Source organism: Chenopodium album, chromosome 22, assembly GCF_948465745.1.
Source record: "Chenopodium album chromosome 22, dcCheAlbu1.1, whole genome shotgun sequence".
Classification (NCBI taxonomy): domain Eukaryota; kingdom Viridiplantae; phylum Streptophyta; class Magnoliopsida; order Caryophyllales; family Amaranthaceae; genus Chenopodium; species Chenopodium album.
In genome coordinates, this window is record NC_137855.1 from 10215960 (window position 1) to 10243208 (window position 27249).

A 27249-nucleotide genomic window follows, 5' to 3' on the forward strand; every position below is an offset into this window, starting at 1 on the left:
AAAAAAAACCACCCTCAAAATGTCATTGTTACATACAAGTATAATTGATCATATAAACAAAAATTTGACTTCAATCCCCTTAAAAAAAAACCCCAATTTTGACTTTAACTTAATTAATTAATTTTGTATTTTAAATTATTTACCACCCAAAAAATGAAAAAAAGGGGATTATTCCAGCAACAACAACACAAGAAAACAACAAATTATCATTTTTTTTTAAATTTTTTTTTTTCTAATTTACGCAGATAATTATACACAAATATTTAATCATTGTAATTATTTACAGAATAAACTTACATTCTGGGATGCATGGGATATCCCAGCCATCGCCGGCGCCGTCGCAAACCTCGCCGGCGCCTTTCCCCGACCGGCCATAATGCTTTGTAATCGCCGGAAAGTTGAGGAGAGAGAAGTAGTGAAGAGAGAGAAAGTGGAGTATGCTTGTTGGGTGAAAATGTGAGTTGGGGTTTTAGTGTTTTACTGTGTAAGTAGGGGCAAAATGGGTATTTTAAATTAGCAGTAAATATCCTTCCTCAACTGTTCAAAGTTGTCCAGGATATTCAATATTCATCAATTTTAAGAAAGAGAAAGGAGAGAGAGAAAGAGAGAAAATGGCAGCAAAAGAGGAAGTAGGAGTGGCAAGAGTGAAATTGGGTACCCAAGGTTTGGAGGTAATGAATTAACAAAACCCCATTTTCTCTCTTTTCAATTTCTAATTGCCTTTTTGAATTTATTAATGTTTAATTTTATATGAATTACATGATCATGATTTGGGATTGCAATTTTTTTGTGTTTGAATTACTCCTTTGTATTGGTGATTGGGTTTTAGTCATTTCTTCATGTCTCCTTTATTGGTTTGCATTCTAATTTGTTGAATTGAACTACCCTTTAACGATTTGGGGTAAAAATGTTTAGAAATGTAATTGAAGGGTGTTGAATTATATGACCCTTTAACGATTTGGGGTAAAGAAAGTTTAGAAATGTAATCAAAGGGTAATGATAAAGTGAGTGATCAAATGAACTGATTTTAGACTTTATGTTGTCGAAGAGCCGTTAGTGAAATGCAAATCCGAACATTGTTGTTTGAAATGATGAGATTTTAATACTCCTTTTGTCTTTACATGATTTCCGCTATCTTTCTTAATAAAATGAAGTGTGGCCTGGGGAGCCAAACAATTATAAGGGACGGAAGGAGTATGTAATTGTTGCTTCTCAAACAACGGTGTGTTTAGCAATATGCCAAGAACATAATTATTCGGAAAATTGATCAGTAGGAGCTAATCATGACATACAAAGTACTGTTTTTGTCTAAACTCCAAAACAATTGGTCTATTGTACAAGTACACAAAGGATATTAGGCAAACTTGCAATGTGATCAGAGAAAAATCAACTTAGACAGAACATACTGTCTTATTCAAGTATAAAGAAGACATTATAGGACTGATATTGTTAATAAATTACGAAGTACTTTGTCTTTTCTTGTCCTCTATATAAAGACTGATTTAAAGTGTGTGCAGTGTGCTAGTGAATCGTATAGCAACTCATTTTAGCTTCCATATACTAGTAACATATCTGCCTATTTGTAAATTCTGTAACCTAGTGCTTCTATTGTACATATTGCATAGGTAATTGCCTTTTGCTGATAAGAAAGTCATAAATTTACATTTACCTTTTGCTTTAACTGGATGAGGAGCCAAGGACGAGGTGTATTCAATTTGAATTATAAGTTTTTAACTATGTATTTTGTAGGTCTCAAATTTGGGGTTTGGATGCATGGGCTTATCTGGAGTCTACAATGCTCCTGTTTCTGAAACCGATGGAATTTCTATAATTAAGGATGCATTTAATAAAGGAATAACATTCTTTGATACAGCAGACGTGTATGGAGCTTCTACAAATGAAGTCCTTGTTGGTAAGGTATGTATTGCTTTGCATAACTTCGTGCTTGTCAAGTTTTTCATGCTGCACTCTCTTTCTCAAGTATCTCTGATAGGAATGTGTTGCATTAGTAACTGAGAAAAATGTGGTGTAACGATCATTTCCATCTTTCTTCAATATGAACTAGCACCATTTGTAAAGTACAGATCTATAAATGTGTGACAGGAAAAGTATATTACTACAGTACAACTGTGAAATGGTATAATTCCCATGTAAAGACAACATGATTATTAGTGCAGTTAGAGATTGTTGTATGTGACTAACGTCTCTCAATCCTTAGATAATAGTGCCCCATATCTTATTTAGGCCGTCCCAATGACATGGCCACTTTCTGAGTTTAGTTTGTTAGACATTAAAACTTTTACATGGTACCCTTAACTAAGATTTTCAAAGAAAGACTACATTGCTATGATGGAGCTAGATTTAAAATTCCTGCAAATAGTGAAAAATGACTTCAATAAACTGTGGCCTATTATTTAGGGATGGAGGGAGTAATAATAAAAGGTTTTGAGATGCTTGTTTGCCTCTATGTGTTCTTGTAATTCTAACTCGACTACTGACATGTATGAAATGTACCTAAATGTGTACACTATGCAGGCGCTCAAACAGTTGCCAAGAGAAAAGGTTCAGTTAGCCACAAAGTTTGGCATTGTAAGCATTGGACGACTTGGACCTGGAACTATGGAAGTGAAGGGTACTCCAGAATATGTACGTTCATGCTGTGAAGCTAGCTTGAATCGTCTTGGTGTAGACTATATTGATTTGTATTACCAACACCGTATTGACACTTCAGTGCCAATAGAGGAAACAGTAAGCCATCTATCCAGTGTACCTATGTTTATATTGGCTCTGTAAGCTATAGGAAGAAGTTGCCAACCTGATTTCTGTCTGAAGCAATTTTTATCCAAAAGTATTGTGGACCTTCTAGAATAATTTTCAGTATAACTGCCATTCATGCTATTTGAATGTGCTTCTAGATGGGCGAACTCAAGAAACTAGTTGAAGAAGGAAAAATTAGATACATTGGGTTATCAGAGGCCAGTCCTGACACAATAAGAAGAGCACATGCAATTCATCCTGTCACTGCTGTTCAAATGGAGTGGTCTCTTTGGACACGTGACATCGAAGAAGAGATAGTTCCTATCTGTAGGTTAGTTATTCAGGTCTATTGCTAATAATAATCCACATATTTCAGTGTAAGAGGCTTTGTTTGTTAGTACTTATTGAATTTACCATGCATCTTTCTGCACTGTTACTCTTGCTTCATCTTAGCTCTCTAGAAGTTCTAATTTTCATTACATGTTATTACTTGCTAAAATTTGTAACTTCTGTTTCTATTTTCTTGGGTTGTTCGGGAATTGATACATGTATACATACATGTAACATATAATTGCTTGAACCTTGAAGGGTGTCAAGATTTCTTGTATGTATGTGATGCTGTATACGAAGTATATAACTAATGAGTATAACCTGCTATTTTCTCTAAACAGAGAGCTGGGCATTGGTATTGTTCCTTACAGTCCTCTCGGTCGTGGATTTTTTGGGGGCAAAGCTGTTGTAGAGACATTACCAGAGAACAGTCTTCTGGTTTGACAAAACCTCATGACCAATTTGGATTTTAACACTTCCTTCCCCTTCCATCTTTCCCCTCCACCTGGCCCTGAACAAGGCTTATTGAAGGACTAAAGTGGCAATTGTTTCCTTTTTCTAGGCTTCACATCCTCGGTTTCAAGGGGAAAATTTGGACAAAAACAAGATAATATATTCTCGGCTAGAGAATCTGTCAAAGAAACACGGATGCACTCCAGTTCAGCTGGCGCTTTCATGGATTCTGCATCAAGGGGATGGTGTTGTACCTATACCTGGTGAGTGACTACTCACTCTAATCTTTAAATGCTATGTGAAAATTATTCACCTGCTAGGCATGTGGATTGGTGTGATAAAAATGTATTCTTCCCTTGTTTGTGAATTGTGACCACTAACAACTTAGACCTTGTGAAATGAAGACACTTCTCCATTTCCTGGAAAAGACCCGGTGCTAATGCTCCATGAAACGTAATTGCGGCTTGCTGAGCGTCAGGTGATAACATCCCTGCACTTGGATGAGGCGGTACTGCAGATAGCCAGGCAATGGTCAATGCAATTACCTGCATGCACCATTGTTCTTCTGTTTCTCTATTGGAGCCAGAGGTGCACGTTATTAGTTTCCCTTGTCGTGCACCACGGATTTTGTAGGAGGAGCTTCTCTCTCAACAAGATTTGCTGATGGAATTTCACTGTTCAAAATTGATTTAGCTGATTAAAATTAGTTTTATTGATTAAAGTTGATTTTAACTGATCAAAACTATCATTTTACCGATAAATTTTTTAAGCCAAGGTAAACAAGGCTTTACTCATAAAAAGATTGTGTTCTCACTTTTTCAGAACATAAAGAAAATGATTGATTTGCCTCTTAAATGAACAATTACTAGTTTCTTCTCTGAAATTGCACTTGAAAGTCTCTTGTTGTTTCAACAAGGTCCGTAAAACAACAAGGTCCGTAACTGATCAGCACTGAAATGTGGAAATTTATCTTTTCTGCAGGGACAACCAAAATCAAGAACTTGGATGCCAATCTTGGTGCCTTGAAAGTGAAGCTTACAGAAAAAGACCTGAAAGAAATTTCTGATGCTGTACCTATCACTGAGATTGCAGGTGACAGGACATATGAAGGCTTTAGCTCCATGACATGGAGATTTGCAAATACACCCTTGAAAGATAGCAGGACAACTTAATAAGTGTGGACGCCAACCACTTCACAGGAAACATCTATGATCGGGGCTTTTACAAGGGCATTGAGCTGTTATTTACTCCATCTATTAGTCGATAGCCTCAATACTACATTTCTTTCTTAATCCATACTATATTTGTTTCCTAGAAATAATGTAAGCATCTAAGCAAGAAATACGCTGGCTATAGATTATGGTTTCCCCATGATCTGCTTAAATAATTAATGTAAGAATTTGGAAAATATGTTCTGCATTTTAAGCAGCTTGGCTCTTTTATGCTATTATTATATGTGAGAGTATTGAAGAATTTAAGTAAAACTTCTGCAGTTTTTTTTTTTCATGTGAAAGAAATGTCTTGCAAGCTTTGCTAAACTCAATAAAAATGTGTGCAAAAACAGAGGGAACAGATTGAAGTGTTGCTTAGTTCAGTAGTTACTTATATCTTCAGTAAATTGTAATTAAAAAAAAAAAAATTTAAAAAAAAAAAAAAAATCCATGCTGCAGATTATAACAGACCATTGTTACATAAATTACAGAAATATTGCTTTGGGTGACAAATCCAATCACATTATACTCCCAGCCTATAAAATGAAGTATCATATTCTATGACCTATAGTGTTATCTTGATCCATTTTATATTAATAGAAATCAACTGTCCTAATCTCAAGAGTCTGCACATGCTCTGAGATCTATCTCATAAAGCACGCATTTTTCTTCTTCTTTATTCATAAGTGTTTTCTAGTTGACTATAAATGTGCTTAGTCTATAATTATATTAGATTAGACTTATGGAATCAACTACTTATTTTTAATAATGCTACTTTCTATAAGAATATTATTGTCAGTATATTTCCTGTTTTTTTAATGGCTAACGCGGTAAGTTAGGAGTAGAACTGATCTTCTCTAGTCAAGTTGAGGAAAGGAAGAAAGAATAACAAGGTTGCAATGGCAAGAGAAGAGCGGGAACTTGAAGTTCCAAGGGTCAAACTTGGAAGCCAAGGACTTGAGGTAAACCATCCGAAAATCTTTTATCAGCACAAGTTGCATAATCTGTGTGTTGATCTTTCTAGGCATAGAAGCTCGATCCTTTTCTGAAGTAGAATATACCTCATCTTTAATAATCTTATTAAGAAGCAGAGAAACTAACAGAGAGAAATATCTTGGGCGACACAACAAAGAAACTCAAACTTTGTCGCTGATTCTAGCATCTTAGTATTCCTGATTGTTCAAATGGTGACTGCTAATGTTGATATGCTTAGAAAAGTTTAAATTGTTATTTGCAGGTATCTAGGTTGGGGTTTGGATGCCAGGGCTTAACTGGCCTCTTTGATGTTCCTGCAGCTGAAGAGACCGGGATTTCTATTATTTATGATGCATTTCATAAAGGAGTCACTTTCTTTGATACAGCAGATTTCTATGGGGGATATACGAATGAAGTGATTGTTGGAAAGGTAAAGAATAAAGATTTATATTCATCTATATAATCCAGCAGACTTGCATGATCAAAAAATCAATTCTCTAGCAAAAACTGCTTGAATCAGTGCCTTCTGTGATTGAACTTTGCTGGGTTTAATACTATGGTGAACTCTATCCTGCTCTTCATGATTCATGGGGGTGTTTTTGGTATCGTGGGGTACTGGGGTTGACAACTTTTGTTCATCATTGTTGTTAACACTGCAGTTTCTTTATGAGAACTGAACTATTTTTTTTCCCTTGTTGTAACACATCATGTATCATTTCAGGCACTGAAATATATTCCCAGGGAAAAAGTTCAGATAGCTAGCAAGTTTGGCATTGTGAGCCTAGGCCCTCCTCAAATGATAGTGAAGGGAACACGGGAATATGTACGTTCATGCTGCGAAGCTAGCTTGCTGCGCCTTAATGTAGATTACATTGATCTATATTACCAGCACCGTGTTGATACTTCAGTACCCATAGAGGAAACGGTTAGGTCTAAAACCTCATACAAACCAGATTAACATGTTCAGATTCCATGGTAAATTTAAGTTTGTGATTGTTATACATCATTATTAGATGGGGGAGCTTAAGATGCTAGTGGAAGAAGGGAAAATTCGGTATATAGGATTGTCAGAGGCAAGTCCTGACACCATCAGAAGGGCCCATGCAGTTCATCCTATCTCTGCTGTGCAGATGGAGTGGTCTCTGTGGACTCGGGACATCGAGGAAGAGATTGTTCCCCTTTGCAGGTAATCTTCTTTTGTTATATATTGTGTTCTTTTAGCTATTGGTTGGGAATTGAATCAACAATGCTATAATGTGATTAAATTTTGAATTGGATATGTGAATGTTTTTGGCAGAGAACTTGGGATTGGTATTGTTGTATATAGCCCTCTTGGCCGAGGATTTTTCGCTGGAAAAGGAATTGTGGAGGCTCTGCCTCAAAATAGTTTCTTGGTAAACGAAATTTTTTGCATGTCCATATATGATTCATGAAGCAGACAGTAGATTTTAATGATTCTAAACTATGGTCTCTTGTTCTGGATAGGCCAATCACCCTCGACATCGTTCTGAGAGTTTGGACAAAAACAAGATGATATATGATAGGCTGGAGAAAATCTCCAAGAAACATGAATGCACACCAGCTCAACTAGCTCTTTCATGGATTATGCGTCAAGGGAACGATGTAGTTCCCATTCCAGGTAACGAAAACCAAAATCTATATACTTCATACTTTCTAGCTCTTTACAAACTTCAGAATTAACTAAATTTAGTTGAGTTTTTAGTCCGTTTCTAATGGATGTAGGCTATTTCTAAGCATTTGAGCATATTTCATTATTATAGGAACAACCAAAATCAAGAACTTGGATACCAACATTGGATCCTTGAAGATCAATCTCACTGAAGAAGATTACAAAGAAGTGTCTGATGCTGTGCCGCTCTGTGAGGTTGCTGGTGACAGAACATATGAAGGCATGATTGCAAAGACATGGAAGTTCGCAAATACACCTCCACTGGATCACCCACAAAACTGACTTTTTCTAGAAGGTCAGACGAAAAGTTGAACCTGAATGTATCATGCGATTCATGCAGTCTTTTTTTTTACAAATTAGAAACATATTTCCTTAAAACATGACTAGAAACCTATTACATGAAGTAATGAAATTCGTTGGCTGAATTTCCTCTTGAATATTGTTAATGTTTTGGTAGTTCGTACTTCATACATACATAAGGATTAAAGATTAAGAATAAGTCAGCAGATTTTAGCATTTGCCACTAAGCAGCATAGTTGGTTCTAGGCTTAGAATGACCTTATCCTGCAACAGCTTTTCAAGTTCTTCCTCAGGAAGTGTGACAGTCACTCTCCTTGCTAACCCTTCATCAGGGGAAGGCATTACCATAATCAACCCTTCACCTTGCACGTTCTCCATATGATACGACACATGTGCAGGTTTTTGATCCTTAACAAATTCCATCCCATACATCAATGGCTGAGACTCTTTCACCCGGATACTAATGGGAGCAATCATGCCCTCCATACTAACACACGTCAGCTCAGGACCGTACATCTGAAATGGAGGGAGATCCTTGCCCTGATCATCCTTCCTAGACTTCAGCCAATTCACAGCTGACCAAAACTCCTCATCCTTGAACCCTGTCACGTGTTGGTGCACGAGCTCTGCCACCTGGCCTAGATCTCCACTGCTCATTTTGTCAGTGTTTACTGTCAACTTAGAGAAGTGTAAGGCATTACCAAAGTATCCGTATGGCAAAGGGGCACGCAAATTCTTCCTCATGTCCATGCAGATTGAAATGGACTGTTGGAGGTCATCGTGGGTCTGAGCCTTGAGTTCTGCAATACGCGTCCAAAAAAGGGCCGTTAACAGGTCAAATGGGGTCATATCAGGGACAGTAGACTCAAATTTGGCAAGAGATTGCTTGATTGTTGAATCAGAGAAGCTGAAAGTTGCTGAGACCATTTTCACTTTGGGGTTAGGATTCAATGCTTTGGACTTGGAAGCATAGTAAGAGGGTGAAGTAGTCGTAGTAGTACTCGGAGTGATGAAGGTGGGCGGGGTATTGATAACATGAGTGTTGAGGAACGGAGGGTGGACAATGGCATCGTCGTGGCAGACTTCGGTCCATGACTTGATTAGTAGGGTTGCACTGATAGGATCAGCAAGCATATGAGGGCAGCTCAATGAAATGGCTGTTCCACCACCTTCAAAATCAGTTACCTGCATCCATAGCATGTGCCCAAATACATTTGAAATTAGTTAGATGCACCTTAATACAGTATGAAAGTCAATAGTTCAATACCAACAGTGGAAATTGTGAACATTTAAGAACTACTTTTGCAGTGTAGTGTGTACTCCGTATTAGACTATCAGTATAGTTACGTGATAATTACAGTATATAGTACTCCCTCCGTTCCACGATATTGTTACGTTTGATGTTTTTACACGATTATTAAGGAAGTATCCTCTTAAATTGTAATTTGTAAATACTTCGTACTAAATAGTGTCAATCTATACTAATATACTAAAGTAATCCCTAAAATATTTCTTAGATTACACGTGTCAACATCATATAAAAAATTTTCCCTCCAAATTTTTTTTTCTTTTTTATAATTTTATTATTGTTGTTGTCATTATGAAAAAAAATGATAATTTTTATCAAGATAAAATAGAAATTTAAATTTTAACATACATAATCCTATTTTTAATTTGATTGAATAAAAAAAAAAAAAAAAAAGGTCTGTTACGTTACTTCCGGTAATTGACGACTAAGGAAATCTTTATATAAATTTTATTTTTCATGTTATGCATAAAAATAATCCAACCATGTAGGATGTATTAATTGAAAACCAGAACATAGCTCGGGCATTAACTAGTATTATTTCATACTACGTATATACGAAACATTATATTTACTTCAGGTCAGGTCTATTTTTAATCTTGAGTCATGATAATTTATTGTGTGCATGCAAATTAAAATTTGAATTAGATATTTTTCGAGTCGGGTGTGATTTGACCCTTTCAGAAGACACTAGACAGCACAGTAGTACGTACATCTTAGACAATGCATTTATGGTTTCTCCATTCTTTTACAGTATTATTGTGTATTAATTCGTGTTCATATGGTCATACACTCATACCTTTCATTGACTATTGTATCCATCAAAAACAAAACTCCAATTTATGGGCTCCACAACTCGATTTCTTTAATAACTAGGTCTATATCATGAATTCATGATATCAATTTTCTTGGTTATTTATTCATGTTAATGCATACATTTAATGTTATTTCACCAAAAAAATGAAAAATTATGTTATTGTGTGTAAATGTGTAATTATGTCAAACCTTGTTCTTTATCAATTCCTACAACATCCTCTTTCCCTATTACTTAGCCCCACATACCTTATTAATCATCAGATCACCATTTTCACTAACCTACTTACTCATGCTTTCCTAGAAATAATGACAACTTGAACTCTTCAACTAAAAAAAGCACGAAATAGGTTTAATGACGAAGAAAATTTACTATTAAAAGGTTGGCAAGTTACTATGATGAAAGTGAAAGGAGTCTGCCATAGACTCATAGTTATAACTTGTAAGACTTGTACACGCATCTTAAACTTAAAATATAATGAAAAGGTGGTTGATTTATTTACAAAAATGTTATTTGATGAACAAAATTTGTTATTACTATCATAAATTTATAAATTTGTAGATAATACATTAAGAAATATGAAGTATATTGAAATTATATTACAGTAAAACATTTCATTATTTTTATATGTTTACTTAACAAACAAAAAATCTTTTGTGTAAAATTTCTCTTAAACAAAAATGCTAACTTTCTAATTTATTGTACCTATACATTCTTACATGTTACATGACAATATGTCATAAATCAGCAAGGGGTGTCATTCACCTAAGGGATAACATACACCCTAAGTCTAAGGTCATGAGAATAAGAATAACCTTAAATTACATTGATTTGATAGTCAATTTAAGTAAATAATAATAATAATAATAATAATAATAATAATAATAATAATAATAATAATAATAATAACAACAACAACAACAACAACAACAACAACAACAACAACAACAACAACAACAACAACAACAACAACAACAACAACAATAATAATAATAATAATTGTTTCAAAAATAATAATAATAATAATAATAATTAACAAAAAAATTTATGCATTTCAACAATTATTTTGACACATGAAGATCCACCACAAAGGAAAAAAAAAAAAAAAAAAAAAAAAGGATACTCGACCCTTTTTTTTTTTTTTTTTTGAAACCAAAGGATACATTTTAACACTCTCAATAGTCTCAAATGACAAACCTTTAATGAACAAGGTGATTTAAGTTTCTTAATTTTTTTTTTTTTTAAAGTAAAAGCTTAAAGCAATAAGAACGAATAAAAGGGTAACATTAATAATGTGGTGAATTTTAGTTACGAGTATACACATCTAAAAAAAATTAAAAATGCACTACTACATTATTGAATTGACATAGTTGTAATAAATTCAATCTAAACAAGAATAATGATCATAAAGTTCACTAATAAAAGAAAAATTGTATATATTCAAACTTTTAGGGCCTGTTCACATTTACTTAATTTCAGTTCAGTTCAGCTCCAATCAGTTCAGTTCGGTTCAGTTCCAATCAGTTTAGTTCAGTTCAGTTCAGTTCAACTCTTAATTTCCCTCTCACATAAAATATTCATTTCAGCTCAATTCAGTTCAGTTTAGTTCAGTTCCAATCAGTTCAGTTCAGTTCAACTCCAATCAGTTCAGTTCAGTTCAGCTCAGTTCATTAAATATGAACAGGCCCTTAATCACAATTTTTCGTGTCCTAAATCATATTTTATTTTAACTACATATTCAAGTAACTCTACTATTTTTTTATTATTTCATTTTTATCGTTTTTCAAACCAATAACATATCTCATGAATAACACGATACATTCTACATACGCAGTAGTAGAAAATAGAGAGAAGAATAACCTGCATACGAAAAGGAGCCCAAAACTGAGTATCATCAGGAACCTCCTGATGAACAATAAGCTCCATCTCATCCTCAGCAGAGGCGGATCTAAGCCAATCATCAACACTAACCCCAACCGTAGCACGGTGCACCCGCAATCCAGCATCAGTACACTTCACTACCCAACTACCATAATCGTCCTTAGCTAACCGTCCAACCACATTCGGATACATGGTTAGTACCTCATTCAAAAACGGTCTAACCCGGTTAAAATTGATCGAACCAGATTTGAAATAAAATATTACGTGAAGTGTGTGATGCTCCATTGCCCGGTCTAGTGGTGATAGCGTGCAAGTCTTGCCTGGAGGGTTTACTGGTGTGCTTGACACCACTGTTAACACTGATTGCACCTTCACTACTTTTTCCTTCATTATTTTTCCCATTTTTTTTTTTTTTCAAAAGATAGATTTTTGTGAGAAAAATGATGATTTTGAATTTTGATGATGTTTTTTTTTTTTGGTGGGGTATTTATAGATGGTAATTGAGGGGTGGGAATTAAAGAGGGGAGGTATTGGTTGTGTTAATTGTGGAATTATGAAGTGGGAAATTTAATACACTTTGTTGAATGTGGTAGCATTTAATTTTATGGATGGGTTTTGTGTACTTTAGTGTATTTTTTGTAAGAAAAATAATGGTGGTGTAAATTATTTTGATGCAATATTAGAGCAACGTTTTAATGAATGTGGTGTAAAGTGTGTAGCAACTACTTATTGATGTTTTTTTTTATTGAATATGGTGCAAGTGTGTAGCAACTAGCAAGACTAGCAACTACCTTAGTCAACTACTTATTGATGTTTGTACTTTGTACTAGTATTAGTAGTCTAGTGCTAGTATGTTATACTTATACAGTTATACTTATCCCTAATTATTGACTATAAAGAAGTAATTTGATTACAGTTATAGTTCAGTTCAGGGCCTGTTCATATTTACTTAATTTCAGTTCAGTTCAGCTCCAATCAGTTCAGTTCAGTTCAGCTCCAATCAGTTCAGTTCAGTTCAGCTCTTAATTTCCCTCTCTCATAAAATATTCATTTCAGCTCCAATCAGTTCAGTTCAGTTTAGTTCAGTTCAGCTCTAATCAGTTCAGTTCAGCTTAGTTCAGGTGCTGTGAACAGGCCCTAAGTAAATGTGAACAGGCTCTAAAAGAAACATCCTCAAACTTTAAAAAGTTAAAATTGATATATTGATAAGTTAGGACATATTTGTTTTGTGGGGAAAAAAAAGTATTTAGGACTCACCAACTATATATACATGCTCTGGGGACTGCGATTGCATCAACAGTCCCTTGTAGTCGTCCATAAATTTTGCTGCTAGTTGTGATTAGATGTGAACATTAATTTGAAACTTTTAAGCTAGTATTTTTTGTGGCGCGACGGTTGATGGTAGTCACTATTGGAAATGGGGTGATGATGCATGTGGTAATTAAGAAATGTGGGGAGTAAATAAGAAAGTGTGAGTGAAATGAGATACGTTAAGAAACGAACACTTTCTTTTTTTTTTTTTTTTTTGAAAAAAGAAACGAACACTTTCGTTACATCCCTACCTTATAAAAAGTAGAAACTTACTCTTATGAATAGTGTAATGCCAATTATACCCTTTAAAATGTGCATTTACATATATACCCTCATTAATATGTACAAGTTTTTTAATGAATAGTGTTTGGACAATTATACCCTCTGAAATATTTAATTATGTACTTATTTGCTTTCATGCATTAATGTTAGTTGTCTTGGATATTTATACTCATAAACATAGTTGTGTACATATTTTTTTGTCACTAATTTTGCCAATAACTAAATTTGTGATTTTAAGACCAAGCCGAAAGAGTAACTAGATATGACTAGCTATGCGCGCGCATCGCGCGCGTTAGCTGCCCTAGTGAAGTTAAAATGCGGGCATCATCAGGTAAACTTGCGGGCGTTGACAGGTGGTAAAAGACTTAAAAGTCTATTCTTTTTAAAACTTAAGACTTAAGTCGATTCTTTTTAAAACTTATCAAAGAAGTATACGGCTTTCTTCAATGTTTAAAACTTCGTCGGAGGAAAAGAACTAGTACTCGTGTTAGCAAAACAAAATAGCAAGAAATCAGAAATGGTAGCTCGGAAGCTTCTCGTCCGCCATGAAAACTCAACCTTCGACATCGATTACGACACCGATGATGGCCTCGAAGTATTCTCTCTACCAATCTCTTTCTTCAACCTTTCTCTCCAATTACATTTTCTGCTATAAATGTTTTGTTTGAATTAACGATCTTTTCAATTTGCAGGTGTTCAAATTTCAACTATTTTCTCTCACTTCAATTCCTCCAGATGAACAAAAGGTTCAATTAAGCTGTAAATTCTCTATTTATGTTTAATTCACTTTGAAATTCGAATATTTTGTTGATCAATTTTTGCATTTTTTGCTTTACTGTTACAGATCGTTTGTGATGATGATCATAATGATATTAAGATCATTTCTGATGATTCTGACCTAAATTCAATTGAGGAGAAGGTTCGTTTGATTTCAATTGAAGAAGATGTTGCAGCCGAATCGTCGGCTACTGTTGATTCTCATGTTAATGAGGAATTGCTAAAGTCTGATGAAGAATTTGCTCGATTGCTTCAGGTAATTTCCTTTTGTTTTACTTTGATTTCGCTTTTCAATTCAGGCTTTGATCGACCGAGCTGTCAAAAAATTGAGGAAAATTGATCAATATGTTTCCAATTGCAAACAATTTCTCGAAAATTATCATGATTGACTGTATTACAACATATGTTATTGCCTCTTAATATCGCCTCGTAAAATCGAAGATCCTTCTATGTTTATGGTGTATTAATGTGGTGTATTGTGTTTTTCTGGTGAAATTTTCAAATTGCTGATGAAGTTACAATTTTTAGGCTGAGGAAGAAGCACTGCTTTTTCAACAGTATGTTGCTCCTGAAGATAATGGACATATAGAAGAACAACTCCGGGGTTATATTGATAAAGTTTTTATGGTGATTAAGAATTGTCATTTTTATTTATTCAGTCTAGATTCTGTGGTTTATCATTAACAACATTACTAGCTATTTCTTACACTCTTTTTTTTGTAACATTGTAGTATGAGGACCCAACTCGCCAGGAAGCTGCTCGTAAGACAGTACCCATTGATGAGTTGGAGGAGAAAGCATTGGTGGCCATAGCGAAAAAGGTTGGGTTACTAATCATTTTCATTCGATTTTTTATTTTGGATGATGAATTTGATGGTTACATTGTGTTCAGCCGTCACTTCATATGTGGGCAAATCAATTTTTGATTAGAAAATTCTAATTCTTGATTTATAGTTTAAATTACCTATAATCCTAATTCCTATGTATATATCCTGTTAAGGTCATTTAGTTTTCACCAGCATGCACGTTTTATCTATATTGTACTAGTATAAGAGTTAAGAGTAGGTATTTTCATGTAAGGGCAGGGGCTGATTATCTATTATATGAGTAGGTATTGATTGTACCTCTAGGTCTAGTATTAGAGTAGCTATTTTCATGTAAGGGCAGGGGCTGATTATCTGTTCGTGAAGTTATGAATTAAACATGACCAGATTTCATCCTTGAGTGTCACATATTGCAAGTTATACATGTCTAAATGTCTAAATCTCTAGATCTCGTTGTTTTACATTGAATAACAGCAAGGATGATTGCATCATGCGGGATGGAACTCATGGAAGTAGCTGGTTTTTTTAGCTATTCCTATCTTTAGGATTATAAAACAGGAATAGAAATCATCTTGTCCTTTAATCATTGTTTTTGCTTTTTTTGTCATGGCTTTTAATGTACCTCTAGTTGTATATGTGGGCTGAAGTACTTTAGATGCACCAAGTGTATCTTTTTAAGCTATAAACTCTCTATGAACATATTTAACAGTTGTAAGGTTATCTCTTTGCTTTCTAGGAGGGGAACTTTGAACCAACAAAAGATGAACTGGATCATGCTTTTTTGCTGGAGTTGTTGATTTGGTTCAAACAATCATTCAGGTATTCTATTTATGTTTTTTTTTTAATGTCATCTTGTCTTCATCAGACCATTCTTGCATGAGAGACTTTCTTAGTCATCTAGCCATTTTTTGGAAACTCGGGGTATTTTGATCACGTTTGATGCTTATTTTATATGTTACATGTGTGAAGTCCTAATACTTGAAGGCCCTCCTCTTGTTGAGTTTCTTCTACTTAGAAATAAAGTTAGTATTTAACATCTAGGGTAGCTAACCAGAATTACCATCGGAAATAGGTATTACTATTGGGAACCTATTTATGGTAAACCTGAGGTCTTTCCCTTATCTTAAAAAGAGTATTCTAGTTTGAGAATATTCATAGTAATGTTTAGGCTCTTGTTTAAAATTTAAACTAATTATATAACTTTTTAAGGTTACGTAATGTAACAGTGTTAGCTCTCTTCCCCTCACTCTTTTATGTTTAGGCTCTTGTTTTAAATTCAAACTAATTATATAACCTTTCAAGGTTATGTAATGTAACAGTGAACCTTTCCCCTTAAGCTTTGTTCTATGTATCTTATTCTTGTCAAAACAAACCAACCAGATCAGATTAGAATAGTTCAGACAAGACCAAAAAAATTCAAACAAGATCAGATAAAATTACAAGGAGAAAAATTCACACTAGACATAACAATCAGACCAAGCAATTTTTTTAAAAAAAAAAAAATAATAAAGACAGACCAGACCACCCAAACTTGAAAAATTAAGATCATAGCACCTTAAAAAATGAAGAGAACTTAGCCTTTGTAGGGGAAGATGAAAAGAGGGAGAAGTTAATAAAAGGAAAGAAAAAGATAGGTGGGAGATGGCTAAAGTGTTACTTTATCATCACCTTTAATGTTATACTTCGAGGCCACTATGAATAAATTTGCTTTATTTTTGTAACTTGCTATTGTAAATAGTAAATCAATTATCTATTGTGAAACTGGGATGCTTGGATTTGGCTATCACATCACTCCTGCAATCTTGCTAGTATACTAGGTTGTAATGATATGATAGACTATAGACACTGATGTCTCCACCCAAAATGGGATATGGGTCAAACTCCTCTTTTGGACTAAGTTTAAAACTCCAATTTACATTATTGGTATCTTCCAAATATAAGGTTTAAATTGAAATCCCTAGATTTATAATTGGAGCCATTGGTTTTTCCATAGTTTGTATGTTCTAGTTGGTATATTGTTAAAGCATTTAAGGAATCTCTAAAGCATAGAGAATAAGTTCCCTCTGAGAGAAATTTACTACTCAGGACTATCAACTTAAAATATCACTAAATTGGAAAGGAGAATGATCTCTCTGAAACAAAGTTAAAACTAAGTTATTACTCCCACTCCCACTGTCCTCTTTATTTGCTCTAATTTCCTTTTTGAATATTCTCTTTAAGTTTGCCCAATACGATAAATGAATATGAGGGACTACTACTTGTCTTTTACATTCACTATATTTGGTCCACTAAATTTGTTTTTCATCAACTTAACCTAACCAAAAACTTTTAATATAACACATACTTAATGAGTAAACGAAGGGGAGGAAGGATTTATGACTGTAACTAGTGAATAACAATCGATTTCTAGGATATCTGGGCATTTCTTTTCTCTCTTCACATTAATTAGGTATGTACTAAACATGTGTCTTAAATCTGTGGGGTTTATTTCTTTCCTGCAAGCCGTGAAAGCTAATATAATGAAAGGTTAAATTCACGAAGACAACTCTTTTTTTTTTTTTTTTTTTTTTTTTGAAGAAGAAGAAGAAGAAAGACAACTCCCTTTTGATGTTTCTTATTGGAGTTTATTAATTCATGGAGTGCAATACACTTGAATGATCTAATTAAATTTATATGTTCAAATTGAGACTATGGCTGATCGACCACGTTAGTAATTGGTGGCACTTTATATCTGAAAGAATCTAGGATTATAAGGGAGGACTCATATAATTGATTCCTGTTCTATCCAATGTGTGCTCATTCACTCTAATGTCATATCCGAATTCATATTGCTGTTTTCAACTATGTGTGTTAAATGGGCTATTGCCATCTGCAGTTGGGTTAATGCTCCTCCCTGTGATAGCTGTGGGAATCAAACTATAGGCCAGGGCATGGGTGTACCATCAGCTGCAGAAATGAAATATGGAGGTTCACGAGTTGAGCTATATCGGTATGAAAGAAAATTTATATTTAGAACTGTTTTCCAATCCTGTTGTTTTTATAGATTCTTTTGTCCCACCATATGTGTATTTTAATCTTTCTGATATTATATTGTTGATCTTGGTTTGCGTAAACCTTATGAATCTTTCCATTTATTATGTCAACGTTGCTTTACCCTCATTAGTCACTACATTTACTTTTATCAAACTTGAAACTGAAATCCATCATTTATGTCGTATATAAGTTCATATATAAGTTTCAAATCTCATCATCTATATAGGCAAAGCAAAGCCCTGATCTGATGTAATGTTAGTTCATATATAAGTTTCAAATGCCAATATCTTAGATGATGCTACGTCTGGCATTCCAAAATAAAGTTCACACATGAGATTGTACGGTGGTTTTTTATATATTAAAAAAATAATAAAAAAAAATAAGAAGTGGGAAGAGAGGAAAAAAAAGTAGGAATTTGTTTTTGGAAAGAAAAAGAAAAGGATCAACAGAATAGGAAGAGAGAAAAGGAAAGGATGAAGACCATAAAGTAATTTTTGGATACCTCCAAATGAAATGTTTGTCATTGTGGGCAAATATAGGGTTACATCTAAGATTAGTAAGATCCTCTTATTGTCCGAATTGATTTGTCTATGGAAATATCTTCCCTAGGCCACCTTTGTTGATGGAGGTAGTGTTTGTTCAAGTATATGGAATATTTATTAGGGTCTGATAGGATGTTGAAGAATATATAGGTGTAGGTTTTGGGATTAGAACTTTTATAGGATATAGAAATATTAATTAGGATCTCATCAGGATATGATATACTTGAATATTACTAATTCGGATAATTTTAAGTTAATAATGCAGCACTGGGTATAATGATATGTTTGGGGGTATGATGCCAAACTAATTGATAATATTCGTATTGTATTAGTGGATGAGACTGGAGCTAGGGGGACGCAAAACTTAATATCTCGGGGGGTTTACACTAAACTGGAGCGAGTACGTGGAATGTAGTTTTAACATACGAGGAACTTAAGTGGGGATACAGTAATGTTGGATGATAAAGGTTCCGATTACCAAGTGTTATAAATACCTTAGGTCGATTTTGCAAATGAGTGGATAAATCGACCAAGATGTAACCCAAGAGATTAAGTCAAGTTGGCTCAAATGGAGAGCACTGGGGTATTGTGTGACCAGGGCATACCTTTGAAGTTAAAGGGAAAATTCTGTTGGACGGCTCTGAAACCAACATTGTTATAAGGGTCAGAGTTGGGCATTCACGATGGATCGTTTTAGGAAGATGGGATTAGCAGTGATGCGTATGTTAAGATGGATATGTGGGAACACCTTAAAGGACAAAATTAGAAATTAAGATATTAGAAGGAACATTGGAGTTGATGTAATAAGGGAGAACTGATTCTGTTGGTTTGGGCATGTCCAAGGGAGATTAAAAGACGCACTGGTATAGTGGTATATAGTGTAGAGGTTTGGGAATTTGGGATCAGGAAGATCTTAGAAGAAGCAAAGAAAGACCAAAGATGACTTGGATGAAAGAATTTAAGGACATGAAGTTGGATTTGCAAGAGCATGGAAGGAGAGAATAGAAGGACAGGATCATGGTTGACATGATCCATGGTTGGCATGATACACGTACCCAACCTCATTTTTGGGATTAAGATTTTGATTGTTTTTGTATGAGTAGTTATCAACATCAGAAAACATTGTCTTATCATTGGCTTATTGAATTATTAAAAAAAACTTGAGTTATGGTTGGGTTGGAATCATCTATCGTAAAGAAAACCATAACTTCTACTCGGTGGTGCTAGAATTTTTTATTCATCAAATCTCCGACTTCATTTGCTGATAATTGCTTTTATGGTTCTCCCAAAAATTGTGTTTATGTGGCTTAATTTTATACTCCCTTGTTTTTGTAGTTGCATCATTTTGGTTTTCACGAACTTCTAGGCCATTTTGAAGTAGAGAAAGGTAGAGGAAAAAAAAATGGGCCCATGTGATAGGAAAGAGAGAGATAATTAATTAGTGAAAAAGGAAAGTGATGCATCTAAGTTAAAACTTCCTTATATAGAAAGTGATGCATCTAAAAAGAAACAGAGGAAGTAACAAAATTGTAAATTTTTATCCTAGTGATTATATTTTGGTAGTATCTTATTTGGTGCTCTAAATACTCACGGACCTTTGCTGTCTACCTACAGCTGCAGCTTCTGCTCGAGGATTACTCGTTTCCCACGCTATAATGACCCAATTAAGGTACTTTTCTTTTTACTTCTTATTTATGTGGTCTTATTTGCTTGTGCTTAGCTTTTGTTGGTTCAATTTGTATCTTTTGTCCATGCAGATCCTAGAAACTAAAAAAGGGCGTTGTGGGGAGTGGGCTAACTGCTTTACTCTGTATTGCAGAGCATTTGGCTATGAGTCACGTCTTGTGAGTGTCTTTATCAACTGTCTTTCCTCTTTCATTTGGCTTGCTGATAATCAAGGTTCTTGCAATTATCACCTTCCCATAGCTAACATTATACTGCCTCCGTTTTTTAATAGTTGCAACACACACTTTTTCACGGTATTTAAGAAAGGTGGAGTTTACATGATATAATACACTTTAAAGTAGGATGAATGGTTGTTAGGAGTGTAGTTTAGTGGGTCATGTGCTTTAAATAAGGGAAATAGTATAACTTTTCCATAAAATAACTTTCCATTTATAGTGTGTTGCAAGTATTGTGACATTTCTATTTTAGGGAAGTGTTGCAAGTATTAAAAAACGGAGGAAGTATATGATGTTTTTGTTCTTCTCTTTTATTTTTTCATATCTCTCTTTCAATATGCTGCATTTGCTACAATAAAAGTTATGTTGCAAGCTTCTCATAATTCATAACTATGGAGTTGTGGCTCTTGGCCTAGTACACCAGACTTGATTATTATGATAAAGCAAAATGCAAACAAAACCAATTTTGACCTATGTTTAGGATTGTAAAAGTATAAAGAGGGGCATACCCCCCAATGTACAAACAAACAGCATCAAGTCACCAACAACCAAAGTTTCCAAACACACAATAAATACACAAAATTCTGTACGTTATACAGCCAATCACAAGATCCAGTATTCCATTTTCCATCAACAAGTTGCTGAATTAACCAATAAATCTTATGTTTAACCCTCAAGACCAAAGCTTCTGGTCTAATAACAGCCTTCTGCCAGAATGCATGGTTTCTAGCATGCCAAATATGAGAAGTGAGAGCTGCGACCGCTGCTAACCCCCTTGTTTACTATGTGTAGCCTCTCTGAACATCCTGCCTCACTTCCTCCAAACAACGTTCAGAACAAGATGCTGATCTGCATTCTTCCCCAGCCATTGCAACAACTTTTAGACAACTGCTACTATTAGTACATTTGAAAAAACAGGTGTGTTTCAGACTCAGCCAGTTCACCACATAGATGGTAGCTAGCATCCTCACAAACACCATATCTCAGAATAGTTCTTAGCCTGCTGTGCACAGCCAACCAAGCAGTGAGAGTTACTTATTGGTGTCAACTGTCTAGGTGTTAAGACATAACTGTTAACTTAAATTTTCTGTATATCATCACTAGACAAGGCCATGCTTGCCTAATTGAGTGAATGTCGTAGAGTTTTCTAAGATGTTTTTACTATGTCTTAAATGCTACAAACAATCAAACAAAAACTGAAAGAGATCTAATCTTCAAAAATTACAAGACAATTTCAAACACTAATGATACATAGAAAGCATACTCCCTCTGTCCCCTTTTATTTGCACCATGGGTTTCACTTTATGTGGGAGCTTTATGAGTCATATGGTGCAAACATAGAGGGATAGAGCAGTATTAGTAATGACACACCTCGCAATCACCCTAGACTGGGCATTGCAAATTCCCTTCTCTGACGAAGACTTAACAAAGCTCCCTTATAATGTATGTATTCTCCCACAAGGTAATGGAAGAATACTAATCCTTGCCTTTAGTAAGTTGGACTCTTTTTAATTCTAGAATATTACATTATCTATGATTTCAATGTTTTATCCTAAACAATAAAAATTTATACGGAAAGGAGACATTAGAGTTCTAAATTACCATAGTAAGGAAACCACAATCATAACAAACTGCCTTCCAAAGAAGTGCTGGGCACTCTGCACGGATGCAGTGGACTGCCTGGGATGGACACCCATACAAAGCTTGAACAGTATACCAGCTGTAGAAATAAACAAAGTGGGCCTTCCAAATAATAGGTATAGGTCTGTGTGCATGCACTGCCCATAATCCAACTCAGTATCAGTTTGTTGTGTCTTAATTTGTATTTTTACAATTCAACTCAAGACCTATCACATGTTCTGGTATTCACTCTAAGGTAGGACTTTTGGACGTGCAACCCTAGCATTGACCATAGGTTGGATTTTTTCTATGTCAACGAGTGCTTAAGGTTATTTCAGTTAACCCCCAGGCCCCAGAACAGAAAGAATGGGGGGGGGGGGGGGGTAGTAGCAAGACATAAACTATTATCATTCCTGATGGCGTGACTGTTTTTTTTTTTTTTAATTTTTTTTTTTTTTTAATTTATATGTTCTTTCAGTTTACAACTTGTGCCTCATATATTGAATTATTACCTTACCAGTATTTATTTAAACCAGCCAATTGATTTGCAGCATTTAGTAGCTATGTATCTAAAGACTTGCACTTTTATGGAATTGTCTTGGAGATGGCATTTTGTCTTTTAGGGTTTTTTTTTGGAGAATTTGTCAGCTTAAATATGTGCTATTGCAGGTTTTGGATTTCACTGATCATGTATGGACAGAGTGTTTTTCGCATCATTTAGGGAGGTAAGTTGACTATTTATCCCGCTTTTATGTACAGATGCATTTTTTTTTATGTTTGTGGTCCGTTTTGGGGAATGTGTTAAACCAATGATGAGGTATGGGAGATTTTTTATGCAGTTGCCTCAGGCTTTTTACTAATCATGTCTACTGCCCTCAGCGTTTTATTCTTTAATTTCAAACAATAATCTCAGCACCTTTATTGACATCCCCTTTAAGTTTGTCTCATGTCATTTTTTAAAAATCTAATGCTTCATCCTTGTTCATGTTAAAAGGGAGCTAGATCTCAAACGACATTGTTTGTCGCTGAACAATTTCTTAGTCTTTTATAAGTGACAAAAAAATTACAAGCAATTAAGGCAAAAGGGTTTGATACTTTGACTGCATAGTTATCATCCATCAAAAGTTCATACTGGTCTAAATTTGGGAAGGTTTATTACTGGACATGGTAATCTGTAGGCATTTAGTTAGAATATTCATGAATAAGTTTATGAAACCTCCCTTCTGTTTTTTCCCTCTTTCATTTGTGTATTTCCATAGCTTTTGGAGGACTGATAACTTCAGTGGGCTTCTTCTTCTCAGGTGGATGCATCTTGATCCTTGTGAAGGGATTTATGACAACCCATTGTTGTATGAAAAAGGGTATTTCCATTTTTCCTCCTCGTGTCTGTGTTTGTATATAGAGCTTAATTTTGAACTGTGAGAACCACATGATGTACATGTCATAGAGTTGTAAGCTACATCCCTCATAAGGTACATATCCAAAGTTTAAAAAATTATTTTTTTTTTTTTCCTAACAAAATTGTAAGGTACATGTCCTAGTCCTACCACTATAATATGTGTCATACAGCTATAAGGTACATAACAAACATTTTAGAATTAATTTTTTTTTCCTCGTAAACATATTTTTTTCTCAGTAAAATTCAAAAAATGTCTAATGTACCTTATACCTCTATGAGTCTATGACATGTTCCCTATTTGGTTCAGTGGTTCACAGTTCTCACCATAGCCTTGGTTCACATTAACCTAAGTTTGAATTCTAATGCTTTCTTTGTTCGATAACTGATGCAATTTAGCACCTTTATTGCATAGGTGGAATAAAAAATTAAATTATGTGTTTGCTATCGCAAAAGATGGGGTATATGATGTCACAAAACGTTACACAAGAAAGTGGCATGAGGTAATTTAAGTAAAAGAATTATATTGGGTGCCAACAGTGATTATGGTTCTTGAATCTTGTATTGTTCTTTCATAACTTATAGTCTTATACTGCCATCCCCCTTCTATATCCTTCAGGTTCTAACCCGCCGGAATATTACAACAGAGCAAAATTTATGCAAAGATCTGGAAAAACTAACAAAACAATGCCGAAAGGGTTTAAAACCAGAAGAGATATCTTTTCTTGAAGAACGTTACAAAATTGAGAAAGAAGCTATTGAAAGAGATCTTCATTCAAAGGGTGATGCTGCTGTTTCACTACCTGGGAGACTAAGTGGGGACAAGCAATGGCGCATCTCAAGATCAGAATATGAATCTGGCAAGGATGGCTTGAGTTGCACGACTTGTCCTGTTCGTTTGTGTGTCGATGAGCATGTTTCTGACATTTATAATTCATTGGGAGTTGTCATTTCCCAGTTTGTGGATAGCTCTCTTTCAGTCTCTAGTAGTGTTGATGCCCTAAAGACCCTGAGAAGGATCTTGACAGATTGTCAGAAGTGTCCTTTTAGATCTAGAAAGATAATTAAAACATCTCATGGTCTACAACCTTCTTTGCATCATTTATTGCCTGCTTTTGGCAAGCTACTGAACACCCTCTATCTGAAGTTTGAGCTCGATGCTGAAAATGAGGTGCTTGTGCATATGGTTGGCCATCCTGTAAAGGCTTCATTAGCTTTGCCAGTTGCATTAGATGCTCTGGATGATATGATCGTGAGCCTTGCTAAATGTCCCAGCATTTCAAAAGAATCTCTCTCTTTGCCGCTTCTGAGGTTGAATAGAATACATTCAGGTTCAGTCCTTGCAAGTGGAGAAGAGCTTCCTTTTGGAATTGTAAGTCAACTGATGGAATCTTTGTGTTTTCTGCTCTACATATGTGTGGTGAGAGCCTGAGAGGTTCATGTCTCTAAGATCTTTTCATTGATATATATAAACTGTATTTTCAGGCTACATCAGCTTTTGATGGGTTACAGTCATCAAAATGGGAAGAACCAAATGGAGCAAAAGGTTAACTTTTTTTAAATATATATATATATATATATATATTTATGGGCTACAGTCACTTAAGTTTTCTCTTTTTATTTTGTCTACTTTCATACTAAATCTTTTTGGGACTAAGGCTTTGTGCTTTACAGTGTTCCTTTTTTTTGCGAGCACATAATTTATGTACTGTCATATGTGATCTATCCATATATTTACCTTTTGAATTTTGGTATTGCAGGTGGTTGGATTGCATACAAACTGAAAGAGGAGGAGATGTGCGAGGTTGTGGCATATGAGCTAATGTCTGCTAATGATGCTCCAGAAAGAGATCCAATGGATTGGTATGATCAGTACAAAATCACTACTACCCCCCCCCCCCCCCCTCTCTTGCGGTACAAAAAGTTTACAATAATATATGCAAAATATTACTATGTAAATTAAATGCCAGCTTTTGAACAAGTAATAACTATGGAACTGAGAATAAATAATTAAGTCTTCTATAAATACCTCAACAAGGAGTGCTTGTTTATGAATTATTGTTCCCTTTGACATCTCTTTGAAAGAATATCCTATCATTGCTGCTATTGCCCTTAATAAGCTGTCTACTTTTTACCTTTTAGAGTCTCTTGTGCACCGAACGTTTGAGGTTTAGCTGGTTTATTTCTCCTTTTGCCAACACCCTTTAGGTTTATTATCATGCATTAGGCTGGAACATTTATCAGGCATCTCATCAACTAAACCTTGTACAAAGTTCTTTGCCCGCAACTGCATAAGTTGTTGATCGCAGTCGTTCAAGCTGTTTTGTTTTGATAGCCCAATCACTATCTCTTCAAATTGGTTCCCTTTTTGGACTTGCCTGTAGCCAAGCAAGTTTGTTTGGATGATTGTCATCTAGTTTAGCTGCCACTCGGATGCTGACATGGATATCTTGATTCCTAGATTTGAATTCAACTCTGATATGAGTTGTTATGCTCGTCATGCGCACAATCTTGCCTATAAATTGGCACTTGAGCGCACTTAACGGCACGAACACTTGTCTATAGGTAACCAGAGTAATTCTTGGGTCCATCGGGGTAGTTGTGCGTACAATGACACAAACTGTTCCGACGCAATCTAATGGACTTCAGTGGATTTGAGATGCTATAAAAATAATGGCAAAGTAAACTATATTTGTTTAACACAACATTAGTATAGATTGGTATAGCAGTGCAACATTTGTGGCTACTACCTTAGGTTATCATTAATCATCACTCTCTAAAGTGCTTCTGTTTATTAGAGCTTTTGGTTTGTGTGTATGGGTATATCTGTAAATATTTATATTCCAATCTCCTGCAAATAATTTTCAGGATTGTTGAAGGAAGCTGTGATGGAGGATCCAGTTGGTATGTTTTGGATAGACAAACTTCTCAGAAATTTGATAGCCGTTTCCAGCGCAAACTGTACAGGATTGGAGCACGGCATACACAATCAAACGCCATAAGGTATCTCTAAAGATACTCCCCTCCTTCCCTTGTCAGAAAAGTACATGAGTATCTATTAAATGCTGAGTTTTGCAGGTTCACCTTTCTGTCAGTCCGAGATGTTAAGTCGACCTCAAGGCTACAAATTGGTAGTATTGACTTATATGCAGGAAACTGCTAACATCCAATGATCCAGTGGCAGGAGGAAAGGGGAGACAGAAAGGGATTATGTATAAATGACTCCAGAGAGAAGAAATGTAATATTGTTACTATTGATTACAGGTGCCAGTTTAGTCTGTGGCAACTAAAATGCTTCTATGATTTTGACTGACATCTATTTATTCAAATACGAGTGTTGTATTTATTATTTTTATTTCAAAGTTCATCAGATTTGATAAGTTGTAGGCTGAATTATTAGTGTATTCAGTTATTCTTCACAATGTTGTAAAATTGTAACCCGTATATAACAACTAATTGTTATGCCCTTGCATTGCCTAAGGTGCCTCATATTGCTCAGATTTGTAAAATGATGTTATTTAATCTTGGCTCTTTTAAGAAATATTAACATTGTGTTCGGACTTCGGAGTTGAATTATTCTCCCTACTAGAAAGAGTTGAATTATTCTCCCTACTTGAAAGAGTTGAAACATCCATTTAACAGGCGTACTTTAGACATAAATTTTCTAATTTAATAGGAAGTATGAAGAGAATTATAAGCTTATAATTTTATTTTTTTTAATAGCATTATAATCTTATAAATACGGAGTACATTGTAAATAGATCTTGTTTTAAAGTGTTTTATTTCAAGTTTTTGCTAATGGCATATTGGTATGTACTTTTTCCACACAAAAAAAAAATATGGTAT

At 34.8% G+C, this 27249-nt stretch overlaps 4 protein-coding genes across 4 annotated transcripts; 3 read left to right on the plus strand and 1 right to left on the minus strand.

Annotated features, from left to right (window-relative positions):
• The first annotated feature begins 534 nt into the window (after positions 1-534).
• LOC145605233 (putative aldo-keto reductase 1) lies at positions 535-4997 on the plus strand. Its single transcript, XM_081661271.1, has 7 exons — positions 535-671; positions 1750-1917; positions 2536-2748; positions 2916-3088; positions 3429-3525; positions 3650-3803; positions 4522-4997. The coding sequence occupies exons 1-7, from the start codon at positions 612-614 to the stop codon at positions 4710-4712; spliced, it is 1056 nt and encodes a 351-aa protein (XP_081517397.1). The 5' UTR covers positions 535-611; the 3' UTR covers positions 4713-4997.
• A 653-nt stretch (positions 4998-5650) lies between these two features.
• On the plus strand, positions 5651-7809 carry LOC145605214 (putative aldo-keto reductase 1). Its single transcript, XM_081661253.1, has 7 exons — positions 5651-5713; positions 5989-6156; positions 6448-6651; positions 6740-6912; positions 7024-7120; positions 7212-7365; positions 7508-7809. The coding sequence occupies exons 1-7, from the start codon at positions 5651-5653 to the stop codon at positions 7696-7698; spliced, it is 1050 nt and encodes a 349-aa protein (XP_081517379.1). The 3' UTR covers positions 7699-7809.
• LOC145603921 (protein ECERIFERUM 2-like) lies at positions 7793-12107 on the minus strand. The gene is made up of 2 exons (XM_081659890.1): positions 11697-12107; positions 7793-8901 (listed from the first exon to the last, which is right to left on the minus strand). Exons 1-2 carry the CDS (start codon positions 12105-12107, stop codon positions 7927-7929), a joined length of 1386 nt encoding a protein of 461 aa, XP_081516016.1. The 3' UTR covers positions 7793-7926.
• Positions 12108-13729: 1622 nt separating this feature from the next.
• On the plus strand, positions 13730-26878 carry LOC145603798 (peptide-N(4)-(N-acetyl-beta-glucosaminyl)asparagine amidase-like). The gene is made up of 17 exons (XM_081659782.1): positions 13730-13905; positions 14003-14056; positions 14155-14343; positions 14616-14714; positions 14819-14908; positions 15648-15730; positions 17787-17900; positions 20101-20155; positions 20244-20330; positions 22677-22732; positions 23309-23368; positions 23819-23906; positions 24023-24775; positions 24889-24949; positions 25164-25266; positions 26272-26406; positions 26482-26878. Exons 1-17 carry the CDS (start codon positions 13828-13830, stop codon positions 26564-26566), a joined length of 2190 nt encoding a protein of 729 aa, XP_081515908.1. The 5' UTR covers positions 13730-13827; the 3' UTR covers positions 26567-26878.
• Positions 26879-27249: the final 371 nt, after the last annotated feature.